Source organism: Spermophilus citellus (assembly GCF_964194105.1).
Source record: "Spermophilus citellus genome assembly, chromosome: 13".
Lineage (NCBI taxonomy): Eukaryota > Metazoa > Chordata > Mammalia > Rodentia > Sciuridae > Spermophilus > Spermophilus citellus.
The window spans coordinates 52,349,263-52,372,151 of record NC_138193.1 but is presented as its reverse complement, the minus strand read 5'-3'; the positions used below and the strand labels follow the sequence as shown (position 1 = coordinate 52,372,151).

General features: G+C 43.4%; 1 protein-coding gene across 3 annotated transcripts in view; it reads left to right on the top strand.

Moving 5' to 3' along the window:
* TET3 (tet methylcytosine dioxygenase 3) overlaps window positions 1–22,889 on the top strand; it is a 101,807-nt gene that overhangs the window by 69,661 nt on the left and 9,257 nt on the right. For all 3 annotated transcript variants that reach the window (XM_081264447.1, XM_081264448.1, XM_081264449.1), the window contains 6 exons: window positions 3,550–3,640; window positions 9,756–9,849; window positions 15,406–15,614; window positions 16,861–17,011; window positions 18,881–18,970; window positions 19,481–19,618. In XM_081264447.1, the coding sequence (XP_081120573.1) occupies window positions 3,550–3,640; window positions 9,756–9,849; window positions 15,406–15,614; window positions 16,861–17,011; window positions 18,881–18,970; window positions 19,481–19,618 (773 nt within the window). The remainder of the gene's footprint in view (window positions 1–3,549; window positions 3,641–9,755; window positions 9,850–15,405; window positions 15,615–16,860; window positions 17,012–18,880; window positions 18,971–19,480; window positions 19,619–22,889) is intronic.

Genomic DNA, 22,889 nt, shown 5'->3' with positions numbered 1-22,889 from the left:
ATAAGCCCGATGAATTCTTTTTCTTTGTAAGTAGATTATCTCAGGTATGTGTCACTGTGATATTTATACTTCAAATTTAACAGAACAGGATTTTTACTTAATTTTTAAATTGTTATGCTTAACATCTCCTTTATCCTTAATATGTTAGTTCCTAACTCAGGAACCTTTAAGAACCCTATATAATATTGAATATACTAAAACAAAAACTATACGAACGAGAGATATTGGGAGTGTCAGAGTGTGCGTAGTATATACACACCAGTTTCATACTAGACGTCCCTCATTGTCAGATTTCTTCACAGATCTTCCCCCGACACAGACACATACTGGGGCAAGGGATGCAGTGAAAAGAAGCATGCTGTTGAGACACTCCTTGTTTTGCCTTGTAAACTGCTACAAGTGGCTTTGGTTTCGTTTGGCTCTTGGAGTGTGTCTGCCCTGTGTGTCTCACTGGCCCTCCCAGAGAAACCCGATCAGCCAGTTTCCAGGTTGGCTTGGTTTAGGATCCTCTTTTCGTCTGTTCCAGTTGCTGAATTGGAGTTGCCAAGATTTAGTTTGCATCTTCTCCTTGAAAATTCCCTTTCTCTGCCCTTAACCCTGGTAGTTTTGAGTTTTTCTAATGTGGGGAAGAGGGTAGTCACCAAAAGCTATATTAGGTTCTAGTTCCAGTGTAAGACCCTGTAGTCAGTTCATAACTTTGCATTTTCTCCAGACAATAGAAACTGGAACAGAGCCCAGAAGTTCTGGCATGTTCTTCTATTCTATTTTCTGTATACCATGTGGTCTCCTAGCACCTATAAAGAGCTTCAGACTACTACCCCAACACCCACGTCTTCACACTGTCTTTCCCTAAACCCCAGTCTCTCCCAGCCTCTCCCCTCCTCCACTCTTCACTAGCAGACATCTGTAAAATCTGTTTTATGGTTCAAAAAACGTAAATTTGGAGCAGGTAGCTTTTAACTCTTTAGTTGAAACCATTCATTCTTTCAGTGTTAAAGCCCTAGTACCTTACATCTCATCTTATCCTCTATAATTCTATCATGTGTAAATATTATTTCAACTGCTTTAAGGCTTACAAAGGTTGTGCAACTTGTCCATAGTCACACAGTTTGTTTGTCAGAGCCTAGACAATAGCAACCTATTGAGTTCATATTATGTGCCAAAAACTGTGCTAATAAGCCCTTTATGTATTTTACACATGAAGGCATGAGGATTAGAGAGGTTGGAACATAATGCATCATGGCTGCCCAGGTCTCTGTCTGCAAGATCTGTGTTTGTTCTTCTGTGCCCCATTAACAGTTACATAATGGATTGTGACCCATGCCTGATAGTGCTTTGTGTATAAAGTGCTCTGAGCGAGTCCAGTAGGGCATCACAGAAAGGACAGCACTTAAACTAGGCCTTAAGAGATGAGTTTCTCCAAAGGGAGAAATAAAGGAAGGCACTGTTGTCAGTGAGAAAACATTTAAAGACACAGGGATACTGTGCAGGAGCCTGGGTGGCCAAGGCAGAATGCAAGGTCAGCATGTTTGTAGAGATGCCTGAATGGCAGGGACCTGAGGACAGAGCTCTGGAGTTGGTGGTGGTGGTCTTTCTTTTTATCTAGTGTGGAGTTGTCAGTGGTAAGTTGTGTGAGCAGATTTCTGTTTGGAGAGCATAACTGGTGATGTTGGATAGGATGACTTTAGGAGGGAGGGGACCAGTTAGGAGACCATGGTAATAACTCAGGTAAAGACTGTCCAAAGGCAGTGGGGAGGAATGAAGTGCCTTCATGAGCAGATCATCTGCTGGGTTGTACACATTGCTAACCATTAAAACAAAAACAAAAACAAAAAAACCCTCAGGAATACAAGTGAAGTCAGTTTAAACTTGCTCTTACTCTGTTCTTAGTGTTGGTAATAATGTATACACCTTTATCTTGTGTCTGTGTAGGAATGTGTATGTGATTATATATGCATATTATGCATGCTATACTGAGAGTCTGAATCTCCTTTTACTTAAGATACCTTAGAAATCATTTTCTTAGTATATTTGGAACCTTCTAATTTTAGCTACTTAATATTTTATTATATGAGTATGCCATAATATTTTTAACCAGTTCTTAGTAATGAACATTTAGTTCTTTCTGATATTTTCTTGTTACAAATGATGATACAGTAAATATTCTCATACTCTTATTTAATACATATGCAAGTATAACCAAATTCCTAGAAACAAATTTTTTGAATAAATTACTTGAAGTTGCTGAGTCAGATTTTGCATTTATAGTTTTAATATTTTGCTAAATTCCACACTACTTGTTTCCTATAACCTTGCCAACACAGTGAGTTATCTGAAAGGAGAAAATTATCTTATTGTAGTTTCATGTGTGTTTGAACTATTTGCTTTCTCCAAGATTCTTTTTTTTTTTTTATCCTTTTTTTCCCCAAGTTTTTCTTATACTAATGACCTTATTCAGTTGTAGTAGCTCTTGATGTATTAAGGAAACCCAGTGTAGTGATGTTCACCTGTAATCTCAGGGATTCAGGAGGCTGAGGCAGGAGGGATTGCAAGTTCAAGACCAGCATTTATTTGTATGTGGTGCATATTTATTTGTATGAGCGTGCCTCATGCATGCTAGGCAAGCGCTCTACCCCTGAGCCACAATCCCAGCCCCTGACCATGATTTTTTTTAATAGACACAATCACAAATTAGAACTCACTGCCTGGTTTGTTTTATTTTTTAAAAAAAGAAAAACAACTATTTTGAAATAATATTACACTTATAGGAGAGTTGCAAAATGGTATAGAAAGTTTCTGTTTACTCTTTACATAGCTTCCCTTACATACTTATGGTACATTTATATATTTATTTTTTTATACTGGGGATTAACCCAAGGATGTTTAACCACTGAGGCACATCCCCAGCCCTTTTTATGTTTTGAAGACAGGGTCTTGCCAAGTTGCTTAGGGCCTCGCTAAGTTGTTGAGGCTGGTTTTGAATCCTTCCCTAGCTGCTGGGATTATTATAGGCATGAGCCACTGCACCCAGCTAGAACTTCATTCATTTTTAAGGCTGACTAATATTTCATTATTTGGTTATACTACATTTAATTTATCTGTTCATTTATTGATGGGTACGTGTGGTGTTATCATTTTTTGGTTGTGAATGATGGCTATGAATGCTGGCATTTGAGTCCCTTTGGAGTAGCTTGCTGACCCCTGGTCTAGAGTGTGTACATAGAAGGGGAATCACTGGGTCACACAGTGTGTAATACTCCAAGCTTTACTGGGTGTTAGTGAGCTTAATTCCAAAGTGGTTAGTCCACAGTCTTGATGACACTTAGTTTTACCAGATTTCTAAATCTTTGCCCATTTGGCGGGTGTGTAATGATGCTTTATTATGATTTTCTGGTTTCTGAAGGGATTGAATACATTTTCACATGCTTATAAGTCATTTGGGTTTCCTGTTTTGTAACATGCCTATTTTCCTATTGGTGGTTTGCCTTTCTTAATTGGTGTTGACTAATTGTTATCTTCAAATAATGCTTATTCTTGGTGTTTCTGCAGAACAAATAGTGGAGAAAGATGAAGGTCCTTATTACACTCACCTGGGATCTGGCCCCACAGTAGCCTCCATCCGGGAACTCATGGAGGAGCGGTGAGTGATGCACAGATGTCCTAGAAGAAGTGGACGTGTTGACAGAATATGCCTCCTACTAGTCAATGTGCAGAAAGGAAGCCCTCACACCCATGTTGTGGCAGGTCAAATGTGGGGTGCTCACTTCTAGGAAGTCCTGGGTTTCTTTGAATCTGTCGACCCTCCATATGCCCCCTCATTCCTGAAATATTTTTACTGAAGGAACATGGTTATGTGGGTGTATGTCCTGCAGAGTTTGTTTCCCACAGTCTGAGCTGTTCTTATTGCTTTCCTGTGATGTCATTTAACATGCTCTTCTTCTGTAAATCCTGTGGTATGGTAATCAGAGCTAAAAGGCTGATTGGAATCAGGTTGATTTTTTTTCCTGTCTTTATTCAAAAGTACTTTATAGGTAATATCAATTGATTTCTGAATGAAAACATTCTGGACTCATGTCATACAATTATTTAGAAGTCCTGATTCCTTTTTTGGAGGAAAAGTCATTGAGGAAACAGACTATCATCGTACCAAGGGTGCTTATTGCTAATAGTAGGTTGTTAATTGTTTTTATTTTTACTTAAAAAAAATTTTTTTTAAACTGTGAATTGAACCTAGGGGCGCTTTACCACTGAACTGCATCCCCAGCCTTTTTTATTTTTTATTTGAGATGGGGTTTTGATAAGATGCTGAGGCTGGTCTCAAGCTATGATCCTCCTGCTTCAGCCTCCCAAAAGTCTGGGATTATGGGCGTACACCACTTCTTTTTTCATTGTTTTTAGGTCATTTCAGTAGAAAAGCCTAAGTTGTATCTGTGGCTTTTTAATTTTTGTTATTTGCTAGGGGTTAAACATCTTGAGTTTATATTGACACTCCCAATTCAAATTCAAGACTATAGAATATTTAATAGTTTTTTTTTTATTATTAACATGCAACTCATGTAGATAGAGTATTTAAATCTATGTACATTTCATAGCAGTTAGTAAATACCAAGTTCCAGTCTGTGGAGAGGTAATACATCGTGGTGGCTGAGAGCATGGATGCTGGAGCTATTCTGGGTCCAGTCCTGGCCCTGCCACTTACTGCTGAGTCCTTGGTAAGTCGTTCTCCTGTATGACTCAGTTTTCTCAATGACAAAATAGGGATGATGACAGAAGCACATACAGAGTGGGGGTATTTTGAGGATAAACTGAGCTGACGTATGAAAAACAGTGTCTGCTGCAAGCACCACACGGTGGGCAGTCGTTGTCCACCTCGTGTACTTGTGCACTGATTGCAGTTTCAATAACAAGCATGAGCATTTTAAGTGAAAACAGAGGTGACGTGAACCTGAGCATATGTTTGCTCACACATATACAGCAGTTTTTGTGGAAGACTCAGTAGCTTAGAGTTTCCACAGGTTTGGGAACCAGATTTTATCTGAGCAGGGGAGCCAAATGAGTCCTGTTGGCATAGTAGGGAACATGATTTTGAGCTGAATTTCTGTAAGGTGAGATGGATGGAAGTCTGTGATCTGCTGTGGTTACTGTAATTTCTTACATCATCTGGAAACATTTATATTCAAAGTAGATCAAAGACCCAATTGGTAAATTCCAGCCCAATGTGAAGGGCACTTCTGAGCCCATGAGAGCACAACAGATTTAAAACCGTGTGTATTGTGCATGCTTGCTTCCTGTGCCCACAGACACGCATTCTACAGTTTCTATATTGGAATAAACATCATTTGACCAGTGGGGGTTTTTTTTATATTTATTTTTTAGTTGTAGCTGGACACAATACCTTTATTTATTTGTTTTTATGTGGTGCTGAGGATCGACCCCAGGGCCTCGCCTCGCATATGCTAGGCGAGCGCTCCACCACTGAGCCATGACTCCAGCCCTTGGCCAGTGGTTTTTTTGTAAGGAATCTCAACATTATCCTTTGCCGAAGGGTAGAGAAATCTACAAGTTTGATCCAATATGGATATTTGTTTTTTTCTTTGGCTTTTTGGGGGGGCCTAGAGGGTACCACTTTTGTGAGATTTCCAGGTAGTTCCCTAAATAATTTCTAATTATGGAAGAGTACATTTCAAAAATGGATTAAGAGAGAGAGAGATAAAAGTTGAGATTTGTATATTTATTTTTCCCTCTTTGTTTTAAAAGTAACAACCAACTGTAGATTGTTCAGAATCTGATCCAAGGGAGGAATTCCTCTTAAGACCAGGAATACTTGTCTTTTTCCTCAGCAATTGGTTTATTTTTATCTTAAGGACCTTGTCAATCATGTAACGGATTGCATTTCCATCTTTATGTTGGCTGCTAGTAAGTTTAGAGCCAGATTTTTGTACCCCCACCACTAGGAGGAATGTGATGTCCCTCCTTTGGCCATGGGACCTATTCAGGTTGCTCCTGAGTCCTTTTGATATAACCCCAAGGAGTCTCCAAATGTTTTGATTCTTCTTCATATGACAAGATGTTCCAGACTCATCTCAAAAGTACATGTAAAACCCCACTGATTGTATTTTCTGTACCAAGTAGCTGTTCTTTTCATCACCTATTATTTTTATCTTAGAGGAATGTTATTAAGATCCTTCTGGAACAAGGGAGGGGAATGAATGAATGATTCCATGACTGGGGGCCAAGTTTATGAATCGTCTTTGCCCTCTCTCTAGAGTTGTTTTTCCCTCCACCCTTTCTCTGCAGAACCTTTGTTGTCAGGCATTGGCCAAAGTCGGGGAGGAGAAATAAACTGAAATCAAAGAGATGATGCTGTTAGTTTCTCTGGTACAGATTTAGAGAAAGGAGAGAGCAGTTGAAAGCAAATCCTTAAAATATCTCAATTTATTTATGGGCTTTATACCTCCTGGGTACCCAGGTCCTCATTGTCATAGATAATTGGATCAGTTGTCAAACTCAGATCTGATAATGGTACGTTGCCCAGAGCCTTGTGTGTTCTATCTGGGAAAGGGATTCCCTGCAGCCTAGTTCATTAAATGCTTGTTCTAGAAATGAAGAACCAACACTATGCTAGTGAGTCCTCTGAGCTTTGGAGGAACTGATCTCATTAGTGTGGTAGAGCTGACCCTGAAGAAATACAGCATTAGAACAGTGGTTCTTCAGCTTGTGCAGGCATCAGAAGCTCCTGAGGGCTTTTGAAAGCACATTTCACTGGGCCCCACTGAGTTTCTGACCTAGCAGGTCTGGGATGTGATGTAAAAGCCTGCTTCCCATTCCTACCAAGTTCCCAGGTGATGCCAATGCGGCTGGTCCTGGGACCACCCTTGGAGAACCACTGGCTAAGATTATTAGTCTCTCTTTAGAATAAGGTTCAGCCTGTCCTTTTGGCTTAGTTTATGGTCTGGGAGTTTATGTAGTAGAAGGGATGTTCCATGCTAGGACAGAAAGTGAGACGTTTAAGAAGAAAGAGTGAAGTAAGAGTTGATTGGTTGTATTTAAACACAAAGAGACACTCAATTCTGTTTTTATTTTATGTATTTAAAGAAGTGTAACTGTTCAGGCAGTGCTGGGTCTTTTTATTTGATCTCTAATATGAAGCTTGCTGCAGGATGCATTTCTCACAGGGGTGGTGGGGAGGACCTGGGTAGAAAGCCAGCATCAGTGTCCTTGGCTCACCCTCCTGTGAGGAACATGATAGTCCTACATTTTAGAGAGGTTAGTGTGGTCACCTCGAGCTGTTCTCCCAACAGAGATCCCCAGGACACACAGAGGCCCAGACCCTAAACTTGTGGGCGGCTTCCTGATAAATGCTAGTTCAACTGAAAGTTGTTCAGGAGCCAAACAAAAGCAGCACTGTGTGATTTCTAACTCATGATCCAGACCACACTATAGAAATTCTCAGTGTCGTGACTAACAGAGCCTTCAAATTCTAATGCTGTAATGACCAGAAGCACTCCTCACCCCTTCACTAAGACCTCAGTAGACAACATGAAACTCAGAAACCTTCAGTTAGCATTAAAAAACAACAACAACAACACCTTTTTGAATTATGAAAATGAAAGAAGACCCTTAAAAAGTCTAAGTACAGAGTGAATAAAACCCTCCAGCAGTTATTCTTCCCAGAATAAACTTTAAAGGTTTGATGTTTACCTTTTCATCTTTCTAAGCATTTACAAAAATATACATACATACACAGAGAAATTTTGAGCCAAATGGGATCATTTCTACCCACTGTTGTACCACTGGGCCCCAACCCCAGGCACTGCATTTATGTGGTTATTTTGAGGTTGTTGGTCCTAGAAGTGGAGGAGAGGAGATTTAAAAAGTGGTATTTTAATCACTATGATAACATTATGCTTTATTAAATAGTATATTAAAATGTTTGCTCAAACTGAATTCATTACAGAAATACAAGAAAAGTGTGATTTAGGTAATTATAAAACAGGTTGGAGTTGTAGTTCTGTGGTAGAGCTTACTTAGCATGTGTGAGGCAATGAGTTCGATCCTCAGCACCACATTAAAAAAAAGAAAGAAAGAAAGAAAGAAAAAGAAGAGCATACCAGTCAGCTTCAGTAGCACACACCTGTAATCCCAGTGGCTCAGGAGGCTGAGGCAGGAGAATTGTGAGTTCAAAGCCATCCTTAGCAATTTAGCGAGGCCCGAAGCAACTCAGCGAGACCCTGTCTCTAAATAAAATATAAAAAGGGTTGGGGATGGAGCTCAGTGATTAAGTGTCCCTGGACTCAATCCCTGGTACAAAAAAAAAAACATGTTAATTGATCAAAGAAAAAAAACTAGCCATCTGTCTCCTTAGATGTTAAAACTGTGTTGGATAAGAGTTAAATGATTCTTAGAGTTAAAAATTCTTAAGAGATCTTTAGTAGGACTCTTCAAAGCAAGGAGTCTTTCCCAGCACCAGCTGACTTCATGTTCAGTAATAAATTACAAGAAACATTTTTGTTGAAGTGGAGAAATATGCAAAGGTGTCAGGGCACATCTGTAATCCCAGCAGCTTGGGAGGCTGAGGCTGGAGGACCACAAATTTGAGATCAGAAGCAACTTAGTGAGACACTGTCTCAAAATAAAAAGGAACTGGGAAAGTAGCTCAGTGGCAGAGTGTCCCTGGATTCACTCTCCAGTACCAAAAAAAAAAACAAACCAAAAAAACAAACAAAAAAAAAAAACATGGCTGTTGGCATGTCAGAAACATGAGGTCAGAGAGACAGAGATTGGAATAGAGGCATCGAGAGTAGAAAGGAAGAGGTGGCAAGTGACCATTATCTGCAGATGATATATTTTTCCTGAAATTAAAATGAGATGGTTCAGTAAGATGAACCACCACCGCTCCCCTATGTGCTGTTTACCAAGCCTTGGAGGTAGGAGCAATTTTCATCTCCATCTTACAGATAAGAAAACTGAGATTTAGAGAAGTCAGTAATTAGTCATTATAGATGTAGAAAGTGGTGGGACAGGCATTCAAACCCAGTCTGTCTGACTTCCCAGGCTGTACGTGAACCACCATTTCTCCCATATAGTTGTGTGAACTTGGATGAGTCACTTCAGCTCTGGGGCCAACTATGATCTTGTCACCTCTGAACATGATATAGTTGATTAGATGGTCTCAGAGACCTGCAGCTCTGCAGAACTCTGTGTGTGGACCAGGGCAGTGGGTGTGTGCGAGAACCAGATGCATTTACTGTCCAGGGGAACCTGAAAGCCAGTGTGTGTGTTTGGAAGGGTCACTTCCCCAGAAGTCAGTTGGGGTGGCTAAAAGAGAAAAGCAAGAGTTTCCCCATTTATTTTCTTTTGTGCATTGGATTTATAAATCACTAATTCTGAGGTGGCTAAGCTAACAAGACAGAGTACAAGCGTCTGTGTTTAGCCTTTGGTTTCAGGACCCTTCTTGGAGGCTCACAGGTAATAATCAGGTAGAATACTACTTGACTATCCCTCTGCCCTTGGACAGAGATGGGCCACATGGACAAGAGCAAAGAAGAAGCAGGTATGAACCAAAGCCTGGGAACCTGGAGGTAGCCACTGTGTCTCCAGAGCCTCGAAGCATTGAATAACGTTCAAACCTCTCTCCCCTCTCATGCCCCTGCAATAACCAGAAAGCCACACTGAAGCTCCTGGGGGCCTGCCTTCTTACCATGAGGTGTTTGGCATTCCACTGAGCTAATGGTGGCCTCTGTCTTCTTCTCTAGGTATGGAGAGAAGGGGAAAGCCATCCGGATCGAGAAGGTCATCTACACGGGAAAGGAGGGGAAGAGCTCTCGGGGCTGCCCCATTGCAAAGTGGGTGAGTGTTGAGTCCCTGTAGCCAAACTGTTCCTTGCTCTCCTCACCCCCTCAACCATTAAGAGCAGCTTCCCCGCTGGGCAGGGGATGTAGGAAACAGGTATGTTGACCATTGGGGGAACTCTGGAGCCAGCGGTTAGGGTCATTTTCCTTCAGCATCAGCTGTTTGTCTTCATGTTGTCTAAATGCCAGCTCCTGGCATCTGGGCTGAGAACTGTTGAACATTACCCTTGGTTCATATGGTCTTTGGTTCAGGGCTACAAGGTAGGAAAAAGGGAGCTGGAATAGCTGTCATTACCCAATGCTGGGCCCCACTGGGGACTCTTCGATTCCTCTGCCCTCTCTGTGTACCCTGGAGTGGCCAGTACTCCTGTCTCTCGCTGGAAACTGAAGACTGGTCTGCTGTGACCCAACCTGAGGGACAAGGCTGGACCTCTGAGCAGGGTCATGACCAGCCTTGCAACTGCCCGACTTCTGAGCTGCTGTTTCCTCCCAGGAAGCCTGGGTGTCTCAGCAGGGAGAATGTCACCATCTGAGACCCCAGTTAACCAAAGCAAAATTCTCCTGGTCTTGCGATGGTTGTCCACAGGGAGATATGTCAATAGCAGAGCATCTGTTTCTGCAGAACAAGTCCCCAGGAGCTGCAGCAAGGCTCTTCTAGTCTTGTGAGCTCAGCTGGGGGCTTAGTAAGGGTGTATGTGAAAAATGCTCAGTTTTGGGTGGACGCTATTTATACTTAGAGACAAGCAAAATAAAGCCACGGAGACATGAATGATAGAGGTTTAATATGAGAGGCAGATATGGTGCTCTAGGAGTTCAGGGATAAGGACCTAGAGTGGCAGAAGGAGTGTTCAGGCTAGGTTTTCCCAAAAGTGGACACGCATGGGGCCATTGGTATTGGCCCATGTTTGGACTGGGGAGCAGGTTAGAAGCATTCCCAGGCAAGAGGATCAGGTAGGCAAAGGCAGAAAGGCTGGGTGGACAACACATGACTGACTGAGAGAGGGAGGTTGGTAGAATGACCTTGGTCAGCTTTTGTTCATCTGCACACATGCCTGTTGTAACTGTCATGTGCCCCAGGCCCCTGCATCTTTGCATTTAATGAAAATCAAAGGCGTCTGAACTTCCAACTACCACATACCTATTTTTAGTCACTATTGTAGAAGTATATGCAACGAAATAATCTGGAACTACTTAGCACATTCACAGGTATGAGAAACATGTTGTCCCCACCTTCATGAGAGCTGGTTGTTGCAGTGGGAGGTCTGATGTGGCTGATCCAAGGTGAAGGTTCTCTTTCAATAAAACCCATCCATGAAATTACATCAGTCATAGAGTGACAGTTGCACGTTTCTCTTGCTAATTCAACTGATTGTTGAGGAATTCCAACATTTTGGGGAGGAAAGCCTCAGGGCACAGGTAGAGGGAGGGATTTTTCCAGCTTCAAAAAAGTTGTCATGTTAAAGATGACAGCTGGCTATGTGGATATTCCTTGTGTGTGTATGTGGGGGGATGCCAGGGATTAAACTCAGAGGTACTTGGCCATTGAGCCATATCCCAAGCCCTATTTTGTATTTTATTTAGAGACAAGATCTCACTTGAGTTGCTTAGGGCCTCACTTTTGCTGAGGCTGTCTTTGAACTCTCGATCCTCCTGCCTCAGCCTGCTGAGCCACTGGGATTACAGGCCTGCTATGTGGATATTCTTGAAGGAGAGAATGTGCACTTCTAGAACCTGGAATGGATGGTAGAGCATTAATTCCTGACCAAGCTTGTATGGCTCTGCCAAGGATTAGGAAGAGGGAGGCAGAAGGGTACCAAAAAAAACAAAAACAAAAACAAAAAACCCTCCATCCTCATTACTTTGGTCTTCATGGAGATCTCCAAGCCCTGGTGGACAGCGTAGGGAATACATAGTGAGTATTCCCAGAGTTAGGGAAATTCCCATCTGTGGAGTGAAGATAAAAGGAAAGAAAATTATTTCTTATGGGTAGAGCATGTGGGTGTTATGGCACATTGCGAGTGTGCAGAAAATGTGTTGAATGATCTGAGAACACAATGGGTCAATCCAGGGAGTCCTTAAGTAACCTCTGATCTTGTTCTTTTTGTTTCATTCTTTTTTTTTTTTTTTTTTTTTTTTTTTTGCAATACTAGGAACTGAACCCAGGGAACAACTCTACCTCTGAGCTACATCCCAGTCCTTTTTATTGATTTTTTTCTTTTGGTTCCAGGGATTGAATCCAAGGGTTCTTAACCACTGAGCCACATCCCCAGCCCTTTTTATTTATTTTTTTTTATTTTAAAACAGAGTGTTCTAGGTTATTTATGGCTTTGAACCTGCGATCCTCTTGCCTCAGCCTCTGAAGTTGCTGGGATTACAGGCGTGCACCACCACACCCGGCTTATTGTTTATTTTGGGACAGAATCTCACTAAATTGCATAGGCTGCCCTTGAACTTGTGATCCTTCTGCCTCAGCCCCTGAATTGCTGAGATTATAGGCATGTGCCACAGTGCCCAACTGTAAGGTCTGATTTTAAGATATCCTATGCCAAATATGGAAGATGCCAAACCTGAGAAGGAGGGAGTGCCCAGGGAGCATTCAAAGGCTCAGAATAAACACAAGCACATAGTGAGGACAGCAGACAGTTTTGATAGAAGAACCACAGAGATGCTGGTTGAGCAAGATAAAGCTAGTGGAGATCAGAAGGCAGGTATCTGAAGTCCCATCAGGCATAGTGGAGCAGACTTGACTCGGGAAACCCCAGGAAATGAAATGAAGACCCCCCCCCCTCTAGGAGGGGACACTTTGCTTTCTGCTGGGCGTTACACTGCTCTTGGTTCAGTTCTTAGGGATTGCCTGCCTAGAAACAAAGTGAGATATTCATGATGTTTTCACAGAATGTGAACCACCATTTTATAGTGCTCAGTGTTTGTGTGTTCATGTCTTCAATTCACCTTTGACTTTTACACTTTTGTGCATTTCATCCTGCTGGGTTTCTTCATGAGATTTTGGGCAGGGAGCAGCTCCTCTTTTTTTGCTTTCCTAGTTTTTTGACCATATCCATAGACCTGTGAGGATGTGGCCAGGGAAAGCTGTCTACTTGTGCTAAGACATTTGTGTGTTTGCCATTGAGGAATCCAGAATGACACAGCTTCCATCACAGCTTTGGCTGCTTGGGTCTTGCTGTATGCTCTGAGTACATGACCCATGAGTGTGATTAGCCTGTGTGGTGCCCAGGTAGAGAGCAGAGGTTGACCATAGTGCCTCACAAATCCTTGTCACAGGGACCACTGTCATATTAGTTTCTACAGATGCATGTTGATGCCCATGATATTCCTCAGCTCATTCTGCAGAAAGCCAGGTAACTACACAGGAAGTTCGAACACAGTATGTGACTTAGTATCTTATTCATGTGTTACTGGTTTCCAAAATACAATTTAAAAAATAAACATAATTGATGCTTCAATAGGGGGAACCATTATTTCCTTGCCTCAAAGCAAGAACTGGACAGAGATGTATTTTGTTCAGCATGCAAAGTATCCCCTAAAAGTTTGAAGGAAATTGTGTGGTACATGCTACAACATGGATGAACCTTGAGGACATTGCACTTGGTGAGACAAGTCAGTCACAAAAGGACAGATTTTGCTTGGCTTCACTTTTATGAGGTACCTAGAGGAGTCAAATTCATAGAGTGGAGCAAATGGAATAGTGCTTGGCAAGGTCTATCAGGTGGGGAAAACAGAGTTATTGTTTGAATAGTTTCAGTTTTGCAAGGTGAAAAGGTTCTGGAGATGGTGATGGTTTGGATATACCCAAATCCACTAAAGTGCACACTTAACGTGGTAAATTTTTATGTATATATTACCATGACAAAAAAGTTGAATGTGGTATCCACATTTTTAAAAAATCATGTAAAATTGTAAATTTTCATCTTTTTTTCCTGCAATAAAGTATCAGAAGAATTGGCTGTGCTAGGCCAGGATCCCCCAACTGCAGGCAATTAATGGAGCCGAAACCTTGTTTCCCCCTTTTGATCGCCAGATGCCTTCATACTGCCATGGTCCCATCACTCCCTGGCCTTGCGTCAGGCCCACTTTCCTTGTTAGTGTTATCTGCTTGGCTACCCCTTTCTTCATCTCCTGCCTGGGCATACTGGTGACCATGGCCATCTGCAGCCCAGACATCGACCTCCAGACCTGCAGGCCTGGTGGAAATAACCCCTGAGGTCTTCCTAAGTAGCTTGACCTCTGAGAACTCCCAGTTGACATGCCATTCAGCACCTCCACTGATGCCTCTTAAGCCACAAAACTTGGAAGTCACTTGAAGTATTTCCCTGTCCGTCAGCCCCCATAGTCCCAAACTTTTCTCCCCACTAGATCCACTCCTTTGCTGGTTTCTTTCCCGGTTGCTGTAGTTCAGGACTGTGTGCATTTTTGCTTTGTTACATTGGTGCCACTTAGCTCCCCTCTATCTGCCTTCATTCCACCCCTGTTTACAGGCCCTCTACCTTGTATCTCTTCACAGAACTGCTTGGGACCCTTTGGGGAAATTCAGCCACCTTGTTCCCCAGCTCCCAGGACGCTTTGCCCTGATGCATCTTTTTGTGTGTGGAGGGAGGAGATGAAAAAACCTGGATGAGGAACAGCTGAATCCTGAGTTGCAGAGTAGTGTGATGCCCAGGGCCCTTGCTTTTAAATTTTTTAACAGCTTGTTTTGGGTATTCTCCCCAATTCCCTCCCTACTCCCCCTTCCCCAGCCCCTGATAATCTGTAATCTGTTTTCTGTCTCTGTGGATCTGACTATTCTAGGCACCTTATTTTAGCAGAACCCTGCCATGTTCATTCTCTGGTATCTGGCTTATTTCTCTTAGCTGAGTGTTTTCAGGGTTCATCCGTGTTTGTAGCAGGTGTCAGAATTTCATTCCTTTTTATAGCTGAATAATATTCTATTGTACATATATGCCATACTTTGTTTATCCATTCATCTACTAATAGAGACTTGAATTGTTTCCTCCTTTGACTGTTGTCTGTGTGCTGCGTTGAACATTTGTGGGCAAGTATCTGCCTGAGTTGCTGCCCCTGATTCCCCAGCATGTAGTTCAAGGCGTAGAATTGCTGGATCATATACTAATTCTGTTTTTAGCTTTTTGAGGGACAATGATCTGTTTTCCACCGTGCTAATCCTCTTGCTTTTAACTAAAAACACAGGTATGCTGTATTTTCACTAGAAATGTTTTAGGACAATGTAAAAATTTCTGTGTCTTAGAATTTTATCTATGTCTTTTTACTTCAAGGCCTATGTAAGCCATCAGTATCTTAAACTACAAGGTCTAAGATACTGTAGTGATCGTTCATTCCACTCCTAAAAGACTTTTTGTGTGGTTTATGCCCTAATTTTAATAATCTCTTAGCCTGTGGGGTTGCTACTGCCACATTGTGACATTCATGGGTCTATACCTTAAAGACGCTATGTGACAAGGAGGGATTTGTGGCACCGCGTGGAGGGATTTCACTGTTAAACTCCCACAGTTTACAGTTAGGCCTCACATCCCCACAGGTGATCCGCAGGCACACACTGGAAGAGAAGCTGCTCTGCCTGGTGCGGCACCGGGCGGGCCACCACTGCCAGAACGCCGTGATTGTCATCCTCATCTTGGCCTGGGAGGGCATCCCCCGCAGCCTTGGAGACACCCTGTACCAGGAGCTCACTGACACTCTGCGGAAATATGGGAACCCCACCAGCCGAAGATGTGGCCTCAACGATGAGTACGTGGCAGTAGGGCAGGCTCAGGGTGCCAAGGTCCCCTGTAGGGCTCAGGGCATCAGGTGCAGGGATTCTGGACAACCCTGGGCAAGCTTGCACCCTCCTTGGGTGCTGTTGTCCTGCAGAGTTGGGACCAGGGTTGAGAAATGCTCCCGCACAGATCCCGGCTCTGGGGAGGCTGTTGACTTGGCTCAGTTTCACTGTTAAAATACAGATCGGGGCTGAGGCGCTAAGGATGTGAACAGTGTGAGAAAAGTATGTGCCCCATAAACATAAATATTTTACAAAACCTGCCTTTGTTTTGGATTTCCTCATTTTTGTTTTTGTTTTCTATTAAGTATATTTATTTTCAGTAAGATTCATCCTTTCAGGTATATAATTGGGAGACTTTTGATAAATATTTACAGTCATGCAGCTGCCACCACCACAATCAAGATAGAGATCAGTTCCACCACTTCCCTAAACTCCCTGTGCTGATAAAACTCCCCTTTATCAGTATCCCTTTTCACATCCCTTGGCAACCACCAATCTTGTTTCCTGACCCTGCAGGTTTGCCTTTGTGGGAATGTCACCTACCAGGATCATATGGAGTGCAGCCTGCTGAGCCTGGCTATGCACTGAGCGTGGTGTTTTTGAGGGTTGTCCAGTTGACATGTGTCAGTGGTTTGTTCCTTTTTATTCCACTGAGGGGTCTTTCACTGTATGGATGTATCACAGTTTATCCATTCCACAGTTGAGAGGCATTTGGGTTGTTTCCACATTTTATTAAGAGTTGAATTTTTATATCAACATTCTTTAGTTTCAAAGCCTTTCAGCTGGGTTATAGGGAGGGTGTATATATATGATGTAGACCCTAGGGTTGGGCATGTTCCAACACTGGGGTCCACATCATTCCCTGCTTGGGGGTCTGCATTGGAGCTGGTCAGGATGTTAGAGTTAAAGCCAAGTGTAAACCATACTGGGCCTTTATTAATTCATCCTCCTACCTTAACCCACATGCTTCTCCTAACAACAGACTCCAGGTTAGCTTTTCATGCTCAGGTGGGGGCAGAGTGGGCTGCTGAGAGCTGGTCATCTGCTTAAAGAAATTTGAGAAAGGACTTGAGGGGGGGCAGGGAAGGATGTGTCCAAGTCACTGGGAGGCTAGTAGATGCCAGGCCTCAGCAGGGACTTTCCTCATGGGAGGAAAAAGATTCCAGAGCAAATTGGTATTGCATCTGTATGCCTATTTTGTGATATATGTTGCAGCCGGACCTGCGCTTGCCAAGGCAAAGACCCCAACACCTGTGGTGCCTCCTTCTCCTTTGGCTGTTCCTGGAGCATGTACTTCAATGGCTGCAAATACGCCCGAAGCAAGACACCTCGCAAGTTCCGCCTGGCAGGGGACAATCCCAAGGAGGTGAGCAGAGCTGTGTAGGGAGCACAGGGACCCTTCCCCTTTCTCACCTGGCGGGGGGTGGGGGGGCGTGAGTAGGACTCACATACCACAACAAAGCAGGCTTAAGCCTTCTGAGCCATCACTTCACCTCTGCCTCCTTCCCTCTTGCCTGAGCTCCTGAGTGGGCAGGTACTGAGTCACTCTGCTGAAATCCAGGCACAGTGTCTTGATCCCAGTCTTAACCTTCCAGCTCCTCATGCTGGAGTACAGACATCCATTTGGGCACCTCTTCTCTGCACTACAGCTCATATGAACTTGTGTTTTCCAACTTCCAACATAAGGAAGCAACTTTAAAGCATTAAAAGCAAAAGGAAGCATTTAAAAAAAAAAAAAAACCTGTCTCTTAGACTATTTTGTTTGTTAGCTTACAATAGTTTAACTTGGTACAGACTTTTAAGAGAGGATCCATCCTTTCCCTGAAGCAGCAAATGCAGTTGCTTTGGTGAATGGAGGTGCCTCAGGGCCACCAAGACCTAAGAATTCCCAGGAATGGAAAGACTGGTTCAGTCTCTTAAAATACTTCCCCCATGCTGTCAGTCATCATTTCCTGGTACTTTTCTTTTTTTGGTACTGGGGATTGAACCCAAGGGCACTCGACCACTGAGCCACATCCCAGCCTTTTTTTGTATTTTTTATTTAGAGACAGGGTTTCACTGAGTTGTTTAGGGCCTTGCTAAGTTGCTGAAGCTGGGTTTGAACTCTCAATCCTCCTGCCTCAGCCTTCCCAGTCTCTGGGATTACAGGTGTGCGCCACCATGCCTGGCCAGATACTGCGCTGAGCTCCTCACAGGTATCTCAGTTAATTTCAGATATCGCCCCCCCTAAATAATGTGGGCACTGTTACCTCACTTTACAGAGAGGCAGAGGCCTTGCTGAAGGTCTTCTGGCTTATGGTGAAGGCAAAATTCAGTCCTCAGCCTGTTTCCCCAGATCTCATGGGCCTTTTCTCTATGTTTCACTGGCTTCAGGCCCACTATATAAGTGGCAATGTCTGGTAGCAGCCAGGGAGGCGACCAGGCCATCCTACTGGATGGAGAGATGAGCCATTGTCTTGATTTCCATTTCTAATCCTGTGTGTATACTTCTTTCTCTCTTCCCTCTTCCTCCTGCTTCTTCATAGGTTATTTGTGCCTGTGCTGAAGGCCTTGTAAAAGCCCCTGATAGTCTGACTTTCTTCTCTATGAGGACCAGAGAGACATCTCTGAATGTTACTAGGTGACCACTACTTTGTCTAGAGTGGTACCATCCAGTGGAACTTTCTCTGATGATGAGAGGGCAGGAGTTGCTGGGCATTTGAAATGTGGCTAGTGCCCCTGAGGGACTGAATTTGTACTTAGGTGGTATGGGTTTAGCAGTCAGAACTTGGGAGTTCATCTGAACACCTGGCTCATAACAGACTCTGGGCTAGGCTGGCCATGGATTTTCTAGCACAGAATCCTGTCTGCTCTGCCTTCCTGTCTCTCACATGATTAAGAAGTTCTCTACCTGTTGCTCACAATTTTTCTATGCCGGTGTTACCACATCTTTGACTCGGGTTGTTCAGCACTGAAGACGAGAATGTGTATTGTGTGTCCTGGGCTGAACTGGGCAGTAGCATAGTAGTCAAGATGACTGGACCTTCTTCTGGCAGTGGCTTTTCCTGGTGTAAGCCTCAGTGCCCCCAGCTTTAAAGTGGACATGGCAAAGGGAATACAATAAAATTTCACTTGCACCTGACTTTCCACCTTGCCAGATACACCTGGCTGTGGTTCTGGATGGTGGCTCATTCCTAGCACACAGTTTGCTATGCAGGGCCACTCTGGATATGTATGACTGCTCTTCTTTCCACAGGAAGAAGTGCTACGGAAGAGTTTCCAGGACCTGGCCACTGAAGTCGCTCCCCTGTACAAACGGCTGGCACCTCAGGCCTATCAGAACCAGGTACTGGGGCCTGCCTTTCTCTGCCCACAAACCGTCCACATCTCTCCCCACCCTGGGCTCCCTAAAGTTGGGAAATAGGAGTGGGCTCCTTTGTGCTCGTAAAGAGCCCAGCCCAGAAGTAAAGAGGTGATACAGTTCTTTGATAAATCCTTTTTATATCAAGCTAACTGCATTACACACCATCTCTACAGAACCCCTAGTATTTGTCCCCCTCCCAGTTGTCCTCTGTCACCTCTAGTCTGTTTTCCACTGCTGAGGCCTGAGCTCTTCCTAGAACCTGCACCTCCCAGATGAGGCAGGGGTGCTGGAGATAATCTGGGAGGGAACCATTTCTACAGGGATTGGAAAGTAACTTTTAGGAACTGGGGCCTCTCAGCCAGTCCAAGTTAAAGCCAGCTGTGATCCTTAACCTCCCTTCCTCTAAGACCTCGAGGTTCTTCAGGTGCAGAATCAGGATCTAACTCACCTCTGGGTCCCATGGGCAGCTCACTCTCCTTGATATTCACACAGGTTACCAATGAGGAAATAGCGATCGACTGCCGCCTGGGGCTGAAGGAAGGGCGGCCCTTCTCTGGGGTCACAGCCTGCATGGACTTCTGTGCCCACGCCCACAAGGACCAGCATAACCTCTACAATGGGTGTACTGTGGTAAGGAAGCCTGTGTTCTGCGACAGCCCCACCTGCCTAGCTGTGGACTCTGCAGAAAGTAGGCCCAGGGTCAGGAGGGACAAGGAGGCAGTATTTTGAGAATTCTGGGTGATGTCTGGCCAGACTGCCTGCTCCTGCTGCTTCTCTGAGAAAACCCATAATGACAGGCAGGCAGGGTGTGTGGGCTCTGTGTCTTAGGTGGATACTGTAGGATGCAGTACCTTGGACATCTGGAGTCCCTCATCATCTAAAATGGGGTTCCAGGTCTCTGTGGACCCTTGGATATAATTCCAGACAACCCCTTGATTCATTAATTAAGCAATTGTTTATTGAGTGTCAACTGTGTTCCTAAGTACTGTCTAGATGGTGGGGAATAAAATGGACAGAGTCCCCTCCCAAGTATGTGATACTCTGGTAGCAGTAAAAGCTGAGAGAGAAGTAAATAGTGTGAGGGACAAAGGGACGGGAGACACTTGAGCAACTGGGAGTATATTGGTGCCACTTAATGAGAAGTAGAATAAGAGGGGAAGACCAGGTTTGGGGTAGAAAATCAAAAATTTGTTTTGAGATATCTACTAGATGCACAGAGGAAGCAGTCAGAGGAGAGGGCCTGGTGCTGGCAGAGCTCTGAGGCCGGATGGCTCTCCAGGGGCATATTTGTGGATGAAGAAGGGAAGAGGCTCAGGTGGGGAATCCCCCTCAAAGAGATGGCACCGGTGCTGTGCTACGCTCTTTAGCTAGGTCCTGTGCAGGCAGGGTTCCTGGGCGGCTGTGGAAGAGGCAAGGGAGCTCCCAGATTCTGACTATACTTCTTGGCCATGTGAGGTGGCCCCATCTCAGGATTTCATTCCTCCACCCTGTCTCCTGTCTCTGTGCCTCAGATTGATAAGCAAGATGAGGCAGGCACCTGTCTACACCCTAGTGTGAGGGTTTCTAGTTAATCTCTCCATCCTCTTCTGTGACTTGCTATTCCTAACTCAGGGATAACTCAGATTTTGTGTCCGTGTAGATGGCTTTACGTCCATGCTTGCTGAGGCTGTGGGTATGGCTTTGCTGTCACTTATTTCACCAGCCCCTATGGATGGACCATAGGTACTTTCAGAGTTTCTCATCTATAAGCTACAAGGAGGATTCAGCCTCACGCAGCTTTGTGCAACCATGTGGTAGTCTCTTTGAGGTCCCCAGGGAGGAACGTTTACTTGTAGAGGCTTGGAGAGCATCTATTCTGCCTATTGGCAGCACTGGACTTTATCAGTCTTTTAGTCTTTGCCTCCCCCAGTGGCCAACATACAGTCTCACTTTGATTTGTTGTCTTTTCTACTGAAGAGGTGGAACATCTTTCTCTATTTTTCTTGCCCATTTCAGCTTTGTGAATATTCCACTTATGTCCTTTACTACTTATTTTTAAAATCAGGATTGCCATTCGTTTGTCATTTGTTAGGTGTCTTTTATGTGCTAGGACAGAAACTTTTGCTTCTATCTCTGTCTCACCCTTTCATTTTACCTTCTTCCTGTTTATAACATTGGATCAAGCTAGAGTTTGAAGCCAAAGGAGAAAGTCAGAATGAAAGGATTTATAAAACTGACCCTGAAAAGTGTAATGTTTCTGTTCAATAAATAAAACTGAAATAAAATGAAATGATACAAAAATGAAAAGGCAAATATAAAATGGATAACTGGAATTATCTTTGAGTTAAAAAAAGTAGGACCTCCCAGGTACAGTCAAGCTTGATGGCTATCCCAATATCTTGGGAGGCTGAGGTACAGGAGGATCTCAAGTTTGAGGCCAGCCTCAGCAGCTTTGTGAGATCCTCAGCAATTAGCAAGACCCTGTCTCAAAATTTAAAAATAGGGTATAGCTCAGAGGTAGAGCTGTGTTCAGAAAATAAAAGTAGGTCCTAGAACAGCAGGGATATATAACATGAGCTCATTTGTGTCGAACTGCACATGTGCACACTCATTCAGCTGTCTGAACAATCATCAGAATGCCCACAATGACCAACAGTGCACAGAGCTCAACTGCAGTAGCATTTGTGATAAAGGAATGATAACATGAACATACGAGATGACTATATGGGGCTGCAGCTGTACTTCAGTGGTAGAGCACTTGCCTAGCATATGTGAGGCACTGAGTTCAATCCTTAGCACCACATAAAAATAAATAAATCAAGGTATTATGTTCATCTACAACTAAAAAATACGTATTTTTTAAAAAGAAGACTGTATGAAACAATAATATAGAATAAAATTTGGCAAAAGGTATAAGATGCACAAAAGAAGGAAAACAATTCTACAGAGTTGTACAACTTTATTTTAATCGGGTATCATGAGACACATGAGGCCTGGGGTTGTAGCTCAGTGGCAGAGAACTTGCCTCCTGCACCTGTGATGCACTTGGTTTGATCATTAGCACAACATAAAAATAAACAAAATATAGGCATGAAAAAAAGACACATGAAGTGACTGTCATCAAGGAAGAAATTCATACAGATCCCTAGAGTCAGAAGACATGGCATACCATAGGGTAGAGGTAGTACCAGGATAGTTGGGAGCTGGGGGAAATTTAGCCAGAGCCTTTATTGTGGTTTCCACAGGAAGGAATAGCAAGGCAGGGGTAGGTATGTGGAGTCTGTTCGGGTTTGGATAATTTCAGCAGGCTTTGGACTATGCAGGTGGTCCATGGTTGCTTGGGACCTGGCCGTAGGGCGATTTAGAGTGGAGAATGTTGGCTTGCTATGTGAGCTTGATGAAGGAGGTGGTTGGGGGATGTGGGCTCTTGAATTGTTTGGTTCTGTATCAAAGGCTTATTCTCAGGGAGTCATGTGCTATCTCCGGGAATTAGCTAGCTCTGGGAGGGGCCAGATCTCCAGGATCAAGGCCTCAAATACCAGCCTCAAGAATACAAAAAATAAGAAAATACAAAAGGAGAGAGTAAACTGGGGGGAGGGGAGGAAAACAAGCCTCACTGGGAAATGTAAACCAACAATAAGATACATTTTAATGAACAAAATGTTTTTAAAGAGAGTAAAGACGAAATTATCAGCAAAAATGTGAAAAAGAATTGAAACTCACATTCTGTTAGTGTGAGTAAAACAATAATTTTGGAGGGCATTTTGGCTGCATGTGGTTGGTGTGCTTCACGGCATTTATTCTAAGGAATTAAGTTTTTTAGAAAATACTAAAAGGAGACTTTGAAAAAAAATTGTTATGGTAGGAAAAAATTAGAAACAAGTTGAAATGTTTGATAATGAGGGATTAGTTAAGTAACATT